A 12,645-nucleotide genomic window follows, 5' to 3' on the forward strand; every position below is an offset into this window, starting at 1 on the left:
GTATTTTGTTCGTAATGAAATTTACCACTCTGTAATTGTGGTTGGTAAGATCACATATAACCAATGTCACTTATTTTTTATTTTTAGCTAGAACAGTGTTTGGATGACGTGCTGCTTGCTAATAGCCTGAAAAGTACCATGGTACCTGTGACTGATGCAGGTGCTACCTTCCCGAGATAATCAGCAAAGCTAATTGTAAAGGCCTAAAAAGGAATGCTGCAGACAAGTTCATGCTAGCAAAATGTAAACCAAGGCATCCTATTAAATTTTTCATCTGAGCAGGAATGAAGCTAGTTTCCAGACTCTGATTGTTTGCTTGAGTCAAGTCATTCAAAGTTAAGTTTGCAGCCATGGTTTCAACTCATTTTTTGCATAGCATTCTTTGTGAGCTCTTCTGCCATGTACGTGAACATCTATTGGGTTGATGCATTCACACAGATTCAGTTTCCGTTTACTTTTTCACTCAACTGTTCAGCATCATACATGTTCTGATGTGAATTTAAAGTGCATACCATGTGCAATGGTAACCCCCCAGCTTTAAGTCTATTCCAAAAGAAGCAGGCATATTTTTTGAATTGTGGACTGGTATTTGCGGATTTTGTAAGGGAAGCTTCTTCCTGCTCACTCGGCTCCCAGCAGCATCTACATGGACTGCCAGTTGTTTTGTTTCTGGCCTGCAGTATATCAAGACTACATTTTTGTGTGCACTTCTTGTAATGTGACCGATCCCACCTTGCATTAAATTGGGCTCTTTCATTTACATTTCAGTTTTAGCGTCTGCACACGTTTAACGGATGACTTGAGGAGTTCTCAGATTTCGCCATCACAGTCCCTCCTCTTTATCAGTGCAGTTTTGGACACTCGCCCTCGCCTGGGCCACAGCTTCCCGGCCGAGGACAGAGGGCCTCATTTCACAAGGGTGCCTGTAGGCTTACTGGCACCCTTGTTTCCGGACTGCCACACCACAAGGCTGCCTGCAGGAGCCAGTGCGCCCAGCAGGGTCAAACCTGCTAGGTGCAACAGTCCCTGCAGGCAGACTTTTAACGGTGCCTGTGCTTCCGTCTCCCTTGGACTCTACGGGAATGGGGAGTTACCGAATCTGCCGCCTGACTTCCTGTGCTTCCGGGACTTGTAATGTCCCGGTGGCACCGCAGCAGATTCAGTGTTTGCGGGTTGGCAGCAAGCCACCGACTGGTTACTACCGACCTCGGAAAGAGGCTCAGAGTGGTCAATATCTACGAGATGGGTCAAGTTTTACAACCACTGACCAGGGTTCTGCTTTTCTTCTAAAGTCGCAGTGGTCTCAGTTTCAGGCTTGAACATCAGACCTTCTCCAAGTCTTGGAGAGAGTGTCCGGAGACGTGCACTGTTTGACCGTGACAGACAACCTCCTGAAAGGGTCATTGTTTTGTCAACCTTGGCCACAAGTGACTGGTCATGAATGTGTGCCTGGAAGGCTGTGGTGCTCCCCTCCATACCTTATGGCGAGCTGCCTGTGGTCCCCATCAGAGTGCCAGGAGCATATCAATTTTCTGGAGTTGAGAGCAATCGGTCTGCCCTTGTCTCTTTTTTTCCCCCTCTTCAAAGGGCAAAACCTGTTGGTCCTGAACACTGTAGCCATGCATTACCTCAACAAGTGGGGGTGGTGTAGGCTTCTTGCCTCTGTGCAAAGAAGCAATGCGGTTGTGGTTCTGTGCTCAGGAGAACAGTGTGTCCTCTGACTGCAGCTCTTCTGGCCGGCAAGGAGAAAAATGCTGGCCGATGCAAACAGTCTTAGACCTCCCATGAGTGGGAGCTCTGCCAAGAATTGCTGTAGGAAGTTTTCTCCCATTGGGGTACTCATCCAGTGGATCTCTTCACTACCAGTGTGAACATAAAGTGCAAGTGCTTATGATCCAGGGAATTCCCTCGCGGGGAGCTCTGGGGTACACCTTGACAGTCGAATGGGACTTCAACCTGCTGTATGCATTTCTGCTGATCCCCGTCATACAGCTGGTTCTCAGGAGGCTATTCCTGTTCGGGTCCACAATGATCTTGATCGCTCCGGATTGGGCACACGGAGTTGCTGGACATAGCCATCTGCGCTCCCTGTCGTCTACCACAGAGGACAGACCTCTCCCACTTGGAGGGATGGGTCCTGGACCCAATCCTCTGCACTCTGAACCTTCATATCTGGCTGCTGAAAGGCTAAGGTATAGGGAGTGGGATTTGTCAGGGGAAGTTAACGATGTACTCCTCTCTACTAGAAGGCCTGCCCTCAAATAGTTCACAAGCACTTGCACGTTCTCAGTGTCACTGGGCCTCGTAAAATCATTGTTTTGTTTTCTCTCCTGTTCCCCTCCCTTGCCTGGTCGCGCTCTGAAACACATGTGTATGAGCGCGATATAAATAAAATATCAAAAATCCATCTGTGCATGCAGTTGGTGTACATTTTCAGCTTGGTTCCAGGAGAGGGACCTAGGTTCTTTGACTTGCTGCACATTCTCTTGTTTAGGATTTTCGACTGCCTTTGGCCCAGATTGGCCTCCAGATCAGCACTGTGAAGGGGAATCTTGCGGCCATTTCTGTTCTCAAAAGAACCTTGGAGCAGTGCTTCTTTTTCACGATCCCCATGGTTATGCAATTCCTGATGGGTCTTTCTGATAGTTTTTCTCCATGCCAGTTTGTTGTTCCGGCATGGGATTTAAATTTAGTGTTGGCATTTCAGATGGGGCGTGCAGTTTGAGTCTCTTCATTCCTGTTCTTTAAGGTTGCTCACCCTTAAGGTGATTTTTCTGGTTGCCATCACGTGCACTACACTGGTGAGTGAGCTCCTGGTGGTGTTGGTTGAGCCTCCCTCTTTGGTTTTCTCCAAGGAAAAGGCAACTTTGAAGGTGGCAATGGACTTCCATCTCTCTAAAAAGATCCATCTTCTTGTCTTTTCCTCTGCCTCAAGGCAGAGGAACATGTCCATCGGCTCCATCCTGCACAAAATTGCGATTGTCCGTAGACCAATGCAAGCCCTCCAACCATTTACAATACAATTTGCGCGCTAAAGCGCCACTCAATCCCTTCCAAGAAGAAATCTACTTGAAAAGATGTGATTTCTAGACACAGGCCATTTTATTTGTTAAATTTCTTTTTTATTCATAAACTACTTATCATGAAAATACATCTACAAAATATGCAATAAGATTTGACTATCCATGATTAAAAACCAACTATAAAAAACATACATATATCGCACCAACCAGTGAACACACATCTTTCATCCCATCTACTTTCATCCCTATTCATACCCAAAACCTTTTGTACTTGTGTAATGAACGCAATGTAATCTATTCTAAAACCAGTATATCTAGCTTTATTGTGGATATTTCACTGCTGGATGTTTGTTTTCAACTAAAGTGCATCAACATCAATCTTAGACCTGGAATATGTTATCAACCTTGCTTACAACATATTAATTGCCACACAATTCTTTGTATATAAACCCAAGTCAGAGCCAACACCCAATGGAGTTGGACCCTAGGCTCTGTCTACACGAGTTTCGGGCAGCCAGACGGTCGTACAATTCCATCTAGTGCACTTCATCAGGACATATACTTTTGAGAAAATGCAATTTGTTAGCAACAATTCAAGTTGGTGTCTGTAAAGTTTAGTCCAATGCTTGACATATAAATTCTTCCAGCTTGCAGTTTCCAAACCTTCTGTAAGTCAGATGTATTAATAAAAAAGCCGGTTGGAAAGAAGAGGGAGGGAGAAAGGACATAGTAAAACACTGCTCCAATCATTCTTTACACCATCCTCCAACAATCGTCATTCTTAAAAATATAACACTGTGCTTTATTTTATAAATTCCCTCAACCAACTGGGAGCATCATCTGAACTCGGTCTGTTTTTATTTGCTGACATAAAAGAAGAACCATATCCTTTCTTGGTAATTTGTGGAAGGATAGTATGGCTGACCGTTGCTGACACCAATTGGACTCGGGCACCCCTCCACCCCCCAAAAAAAGAACAAAAGTGCCCCATGATTACAGGGCCCAGCTTGTTGTCTCTATCATTGATCACAGTCCCCAAAGTGTGTCCAGAGAGTTGAAGGGCTCAAAAACTCAAATATACCGGACAGCTCCAAATGAACCAGTATACTATGAGCTATTCAGGGTCAAGTACAGTGGTCTTACCTAATGATTTGTAGATGAAAAAACAGTGGATGTGCCGCTACGTGCATACCCATTCATTGGGGAAGATTTCCGTGCCATAGCTCTGCGGATTGCTCAACCATTAATATTTCATCTGTGCGATGCGCTGTTCCCTCTATAATGTAAACATACATATATAATGTAACAGCATTATATGTACCCCTATATGTTTACTGCATAGTTTCATGCAACTATCTGGTTGGATAGATTGCAAGAGGGCATTTGAAGGGCAAAAATAATTACCTTCCACAAGCGTCATATCCACTCAAAGGAACGACTGACTCGCCTCAACGTACAAACAGCAGGTGGGAAAAACCCAGGTACCACACCGTTGCTCCTCCTATGCTACTTCCTCATTTGCTACAGGAGAGGGAAAGAGAAGAGAAAGAGGGAATGCTTAAGGTAATGTTCCATTTTTTTGTCCCTCCATGTGTCTCAAATGTACATGAGGCGTGGCTCAAGTCAATGAACCTAGCCCCACCAGCCGCCCCGGCGCACGGTCGGGGATCTGGACGGCAGCCCTCTAGGGGCAAGTGGAATGCCTCCCTTCACTAGAGCACAAAGCTTTGGATCTCATCACTCACAAATGGGAACGCATGTTTCCTCAGCCGTTGGGATTTCCGGGCCTTGCTCCAAAGAACCGACGCAACAAGCACCTACCTCTTAAGGTCCCGCTGTCCGTGCTGTATGTGGCCAATGGTTTGCCACTCGCACTCCGCCTGCACAGGTGCCAGCCGGGTGCGAATGTTCACCGTTTTACCTAGGTTGCCGGTCCACGTCTTCCCACATGATTGCATTGCACGTTCGAGGGGAGGAGCCATTGCTACTATCCCCGTCATGTCTATTGTCACGTGTCTTCCCAACGATGCTTGTTTAAAGGGCAAATGGAACAGAAGGAGCCGAGTGAAATCAGGCATATGCCCACCACAGTTGCTTACAAAGCCTGGGGCCACATTTCCATGGTCCACTCCAATCTTAAGGCATTCATAACCCTCATGGAGTTCTAAAACAAATTTTTATATAGTTAGCCGTGTTTCAATAAAGCAATGAAGAGCAATCACTGTACTGGTGCATGGAATTAATTGCATACTTGTTGTCCCAAGAGGAGAATGCTATCGCAGGACGCCCAGATATAAAGAATTGGAGACATAAATTCTAGATCCCATTAACGCAGCAACAAAAACAGCCATTGTATATCCTCATTTAAGCCAATTTCATGGGTTTTCAATGTATAGGTCCATTTTTTGCTCTAGTTTAGTCAATCTATATTGCATCGAATATTGACTACTGTCTGGTGTTAATTGGTCTATTATCACCCAGTGCAGATCTTCCTCTGTGTGATTTTCCGTCACGTAATGTTGAACCATGGGGGCGGCTGTGCATTTAGTGCGAATACGTGACCTGTGTTCACTAATCCGAACTCACACTTTCCTTGCAGTCATACCTACATACAGCAGGTCACAAGGACATCGTATGACATAGATGACATTGCTAGACTGACCATTTGTGAATTGTCGAAGTTGCCAGTTAAATGTACCGTGCCTAAACCTGATGGTTTTAGAGGTAAGGTGAACACTGCACTTACCACATGGGTGGTACCCATGATGCGTTCTTTGTCATTTCTCCCAGCTGCTCTCAGGCTGTTCTGTGAGAAATTGGTACTCACTGTTTGCAGCCTTGATTGCACCAAATGATCGTGCAGATTCTTGGATCGTGCGAACGCAAATAAGGGTAGACCACTGGTGCATCCTGTACTGGTGACTAAGCTCCAGTGGTTTTTAATTAACTTTATCTGCACAATCTGTGGTGAGAATGTTGTGACACAAACCAATCGATCTGTGTCAATTTTCTTCTTCCTAGGCCTCAGAAGGTGTTCTCTTGGTGTCCAGTGCACCCTTTTTGCCAAACTCTTAATAAGTTTGCAAGGGTACCCCCTCTCCAGGAGTGTCTTCCCCAAGGTATCGGCATAGTCGGTCAAGTTTTTGCAGTTATGACAGAGCCGAAGAAATTGCCAATAGCGTAAATTATCCTTTTGGGAATGTGTATGTTGACTGGAATACTCAAGCAAACTGTTACAATCGGTCTCTTTTCTGTATAAAGATGTAAATATACAGCCTTGTTTTTGTGCAATAATCAGATCCAAGAATGGTAGCTGCGTGGTGTCCCAATGACCCGTGAAGGTAGGGTTGGGTTTGCACTCATTCAACCACAACAAAAAGGTCTTCAGTTGTTGTTCCGAACCTTTCCAAATATATAATCGATACATTGTTTCCAATGCGTGACATAATCACTGAATGGGTTGTTATACACAAACTGATCTTCAAATAGCGCCATGTAGATGTTTTCAAGGCTGGGGGCAAACGCTGCCCCCATGGCAGTACCTTGTTTTTTAATGTAAATATTCTCTAGAAATTGAAAGAAGTTGTTACATAAAGCAATCCCTAGTAGGTTTAATACAAATTCTGTTAGAATCTCATGCGGTATTGGGCTCCTGCTCAGCTTCTGTTTGATGCTGGCCAGTGCTTCATGTTGGGGAATGTTTGTATAGAGGGCTCCATCCTGTGCAGGCCTTCAAGTTCTAAGTTTCTCAGATAAGGGATGCCAGGACAGATGACCATCTTTTAATTGGTTACACTGTTGCATGGGCTGGCAGGGCTCTGACAAAACACTGTCATGGTGTATAATTCTCTTCATATTGGAATACTATGATCTGGCTGGCAAGGAGGTCCCTGAGGGTCTTGGGCGTTCACTTCACCAGGGGTTTGGGCGCCACCTCGGCTCTGCAACATGGAAGTCCCTGTTAAGGATATTTGCCAAGCAGCAACTGAAGCATTACTGCTTGGATTCTATGTCTGGTCAGGACGCACGATTTGGCAGAGCTGTTCTTAACAGCCTTCTGGTTTAGGTGGTGTCCTTGCTAGCCTCCCTCTGCTAAATCATTGTACTGCTTTGGGATTCTATCAGAGATGAGGAATACATGGGACGAAGGAGTCCATTAGAAGAACAAACCTGGGAGATGGATATCAAAGATGAGGGATTTGTGGAAAGAACATTACTGAGAGGTAAGTAAGTTGTTCTGATATATGCCTAGGACAATAGTGTATTTATGTACTCGTGCCTAGTTGTATTTGAGTGCTCTGTGTGTTGCATTGTACCTCTTCACCCCCCCCCCCTCCCCAACGCCCCCCAATATTCTTGAAGTTTGAGCTTTACTGATCCGCTTGCTACCTGGATAGTTTGTCTAAACCCAAGTGTCTAAAACCTTGTTCATTATAATAAGGTTGCTTCCCACAATCCTCCCCTGGGCTGATTCTAGAGATCCATCTTAACACCACTTGAAATGAGGCAGTTACTGTGTGTTGTGGCCTAATATGGGAGGCTTGTCTACAAAGGTCCCGAAGGCTTACTGATTCCTCAAAACCTAAATGCGTACAACCCACAAAAGAACCTGCACTAAGAATCCTCTTTTGAAGAGACGGCAAGTAATTATGCAGTGCAAAAATTACTTGTTGCACCATTAACACTGAAACGCACCAGTTACTACACCTGTGCCCCTGCCAGGCATAGGCTAGACATCAAGACCTCTGGGAGAGGCTTATCCTATGTCAACAACATTTTATCTTATACTTCTTTAAGCTCTTGAAAGAGTAAAGAAGCAGCAATCCCTACCTGAAGCGATCGTGTTGTCAGAAGTGAGCACAGAGCTCCAAGGTAACCAAAGATAGAAGCAGCCAATTCAGAGGAAAACCACTGAAGTTAAAATAATCTCCTTAAGTATCTCGGGCCTCTTGTCTGGATGACGACAGTACAGATGGCAGGTATGGCTTGTGGGTCAGTGGAGGCTGACCAATTCCAAACTAGAGCAGCAGGCAGAACTCTCCAAAGAAGAGTCAGGAAGGGCTGCAGTCAAACTGGCAGCACGCCAAGAGTAGTTGCCGGAAGGAGCAGGTGTGGTCAAGCAGATAATGGCTGGGGAGTGTGTGTCTGGCAAGTGCAGGTAGGAACTAGAGAGCGGGAACTGTGGTAAGCAGGAGCAGTGTTCAGGGCGGCAAGGCACAGAGCGGGGAAGGTCAGGGCAGCTTGGAACTAATTCAAACAAATTGTTGTGACAAAGAAACGGCCCATTAATCCCAAGGTCAATGCAGCCTGCACCGTTCATACTTTCAGGAGGAGAGTGCTAGATGCAGGAATTTCACCTGGTGAACTGTGATGAAGACACTCCTAAGGAGCCAGACACTCCCTATCCTCACGAAAACCTTTTAGTCCCAGAAGAGTGGGCAATGTTAGATGATGAATGGGACTTTGATATGCTGGATTAACAGGACAAAATACTATCTGTGTTATGGGTCATGTTGTGACGGTTTCAGGACAGGCCACTGGTGAGAGCTTTGTAACCACTAACCTTAAGGTCAATCTGTACACCCATCCCAAAAAGGAAACCAAATCGCCCTTAAAATGGTACAGTGGCAAAGTAGCCTGCTTAAATCTAGGAAGGAAATGTAGGGGGATTCATAGGTGCAATGAATCCACAAATGTTCCCTAAAAAATTCACAACTCTGGTATACTGACAAATATACATATTTATTATGTTGGACATAAGTAAACTTCTTCGGTTAAATACATACTTTAGCAAACGAAATGCAGTAAAGATATAGCTAGCGATTCTATGTCGATAGTACAACTCCAATTGATTACTCATTTGTTTATTAGTGTTCCCCTGATGCGATGTGCCTCAGGCATTTAACACATGGTATCTTTCATTGGCCGCTGTTCTCTGAAGTCGTGTTTTTTCTCTCCCAAAACAGGTGCAATGCATGTAGTCTGATTTAGGGCTTTGTCTGTACATTTAATTACTCTGCATTTTGTTAGTTGAGGGTCTGTTAGTTCCACTTTTAAATTAATAATTATGGTAAGCCTGTATTTACTTTTTACCTATTGTTTGAAAGTACATCAAGGTTGAAATGTGCTCATTGCTTTTCTGGCCTAGGTTCCAGAAAACTACTCTTCTCCCGTTCCAATCACCTCTCCAATCATGACACCGTTGGCAGATCCACAGTCCCAGATGCAGCAGTCTGTGAATCCCGCTGTACCAGCAATGATGACCCCATTCCAACCATCCAATAGCCCTGCTGGACATTCGATTCCCCAGATTCCTTTCCAACCTATCCAGCAACCATTAGGCCAGCCGGGTGGGCTTCCTGCTGCGCAAAAAGCAAGTGCTGAGGGGGCGCCGGGTGCTCCAACTGGAAATTCCATACAGGTGATTTAAGAGTTTTGTTTCCAATTTATTAAAAGGTTCTGCAGCCAATGATATCCTTGTGATGTAAAGAATGAGAAAACTATGGATTTTACCTTGCAGCCGGTACATGCATTGCCAGCCGAGAAGATCACGAAGAAGCCAATACCTGATGAGCATCTTGTTTTGAAGACCACATTTGAGGCTCTCATTCAGAAATGCCTCTTATCCGCAACAGATCCGGTAGGCTAATTTGTATTGCGTTATGTTACAATATTTGATTCTTTGAGGAAATGGAATGTGTGTGGTTAGACATCCATTTACTCTGAGAAAATGAACATGTAGCGTCAATCCAAAATGCTTTAAGGTGAGGAGATGAGCGAGGGCCGTAGAAACCTAAATACAGTATGGTTATCAGTCCGTTATGTTGCAGAATTAATCATTCAGATATTTGTGTATATTGAATTAACTGTTGGCTCACTGGGCTTAAAAGGTTTTTTTTTTAATGTATTTTCATTCTTGAGTGATTTCCGCCATACTCAGATTATTAAAGGAAGCATGTCAAAAGTTTCAAATGCATATATACATTTTGAAAACTTGTATGTATCGGAAAAAAAATGACCATTTCTATAGACACCTATATTCTAATGGGTACTGCTAATATTGCAACTTCTCTTCCATCCTTTGGCAGCCTTTATGTTGCTCCTACTGGAACATAGATTCTCTCCGTTTTTAAATACTTACTATTCTTTGCTATGAACAAAAAAGAGTTGTATTCTCTTAATTAATGCTTGTATACCTTTCTTGTCTACATCCAACTGCATCACTATAGCCAAAGCTTTAATCCTATCAAAACTTTACTATTGTGACTCCCTATACCTAGGAACCAACCAACACAACCTAAAAAAGCTGCAAATAATCCAAAATAATGTGCTTGCTTCGGCCATGAACATCCCCAGATCTCACCATATATTGGAGTTGAGACGCAATGCTCACTGGCTTTCAATTCATCAAAGAATCACATTTAAAACAATTTCACTCGCCCACAAATGTGTCTCAAACCTAGCACCAAAATACCTGAGTGACAAGTTTTTACGTAACCTCTCTGATCGACCAACAAGATCTGCACAACTGCACTGTCTTAAGATCCCAAGGTTCAAACTTCAGAAGGCCGGGGGCAGCAGTTTCCCGGTTTTAGCAGCTAAAATTTAGAATGCCCTGGCAGTAGCCCTTAGATCAGAACTATCTTACACTAAGTTCAGAAAGGATGCTAAATTGTGGATAACCATGTAAGAAACACAATAACCTGTATGTCCTACGGCCATGCTCATCTTGTACCTCTCTACGATGCACTTTAGTCCATCTTATATTCAATTCCTTTTCTCTTTACCTGTATTCAATTCCTGCTTTGTCTCAACTGTATGTAAATTATGTAACTAATTCCTGCTCATTCTCAAATGTATGTCAATATGTAGCATATATAACTCTTAAGGAATGCGCCCAGATACAGAAGGGTTTGGTGCTATATATAAATATAAAAAATACAAATATCGACTGGTCAACAAATCCAAATTAATTGGAACTATCCCTGTAACGAAATGAGCATAATTGTGATGAAGCCCTATAGGTAGTCACTTCTCCTTGAGGGGGAGCCCCTTCCCAAGAGGCCAGAGCTGAGGCCGATACCCGATGGTCCCCCTGGGGGTGGTATAACGTAGGAAGATCAGAAAAATAGAGGTGGGCACCACCACTTTTTTATAAAGTTCAAAAATTCTTTAAAGAACTGTTTCAATCTGTATAAATGGAGCAACCGGACTTGTGGTGATCCCTTGACACCAGGATGCACAAAATACCATAATCTGCCAAAATGTTGGGTGGATTCACCCAACTACGTCTGGTGCTTACACAATACTCACAACGAGCCCAATATTTCAATGAGGGTTCCTTTCCTTTAAATTTTCTCATATTCCTAAAATTGAGTCTTTCGGCAATTCTTTGTATTCAAGAAAATCAAAACATAGATACTTCTTGTAGTTTCTTAATTACAAACGTAGATTCCTTTACTTATCATGGGTTTTGAAACTCAAAGTTAATTAGACGCATTTCCTAGGTTTAAACATGGCCAGAGAGCCTATGCATTTTGGAGCGATTCTCCATCTTCAGGGTTTTAATAATACCATGTTGTGTCAATCAACATATCAAATCAAGTCAAATTGAATCACAAATTCAAATCATTAATAAATCATAACATACATACCATGCATATCCATTAGTAGTTCCAGAAAGCCATAAGGTTCAGAAAAATAATAAAGAAAACAAAAGGAGAAGCTGACATAAATATCTTGCATTTAGTGTAATTGCATGGTTTCATAACGTGTGCTTAAAAAATGGACCGTACCTTTATCTCTAGACCTTGTTCTAATGTTGTGAAAAAGAAAAAAACTATTCTCCATTTGTACTCTTATTCAAACATATATATGCACGCTGACTCAAATGTAAGAAAGTTGCTTTACCTTATGTGCTTCTAACTGCGCTTGCCCATGTGTAAAGATTGCGGTTGTCATGGCGATCCAGCGAGGTGTCTTAACACGGCAGCCTGTGTGCTGACGTGTCGGCTCTCGCGTCCCGCATCCCAATGGAAACTGGGATACGGGAAGCGATTGCCATGATTATTGCAATACTATGTTAAGTTTGCTGCAAGGATTTGCCCGGAACGGTTTGTTAGTAGTATAATGATAGGATTGGCTTCAAAATACCTGCTATTGTAATTAATTACTCTGGCCCAATTTATCAATTCCTTGCGTGTTACATGTTGCTTCTTAATGCGTTTTTCATATCAGTATGTTGTTCTCAATCACAACAATCTATTAGAATGTGTTGGGACTGGTGTGTTTTGGATCCATGTAATAAGGTCGCCGTGAAAAAGCCGTCTGGTTCTGGCGACCTTTTCCTGGCTACCAAAATTCTTTCCCCAAATATTCTAGGAGGGGTATAATTATATATTATTACCTCCAGTCCTAGATTGTTTGGAGAAAGTGTTTGGTAGCCTGGAGGATGCATCATTAATGCATTTTTTTAAGTCACCAACCTGATGACTTTTTTCTTGGCAATATTATTACCTGATACCCGTGTTGTATGTTCATTGTGTGGCACTATTCTAATGTGTTAAATCAGTCTGGTGCTGACTTGTCTAATGCAGCTCCCCACTTTCCTCCGTGTTCATTT

At 43.3% G+C, this 12,645-nt stretch overlaps 1 protein-coding gene across 15 annotated transcripts in view; it reads left to right on the forward strand.

The window, feature by feature from the left end:
- SEC31A (SEC31 homolog A, COPII coat complex component) overlaps positions 1–12,645 on the forward strand; it is a 998,112-nt gene that overhangs the window by 889,042 nt on the left and 96,425 nt on the right. For all 15 annotated transcript variants that reach the window (XM_069626136.1, XM_069626132.1, XM_069626133.1 and 12 more), the window contains 2 exons: positions 9,172–9,444; positions 9,544–9,663. In XM_069626136.1, the coding sequence (XP_069482237.1) occupies positions 9,172–9,444; positions 9,544–9,663 (393 nt within the window). The remainder of the gene's footprint in view (positions 1–9,171; positions 9,445–9,543; positions 9,664–12,645) is intronic.

Source organism: Ambystoma mexicanum, chromosome 6p (assembly GCF_040938575.1).
Source record: "Ambystoma mexicanum isolate Mex_15411 chromosome 6p, UKY_AmexF1_1, whole genome shotgun sequence".
In the NCBI taxonomy this organism is placed as follows: Eukaryota; Metazoa; Chordata; class Amphibia; order Caudata; family Ambystomatidae; genus Ambystoma; species Ambystoma mexicanum.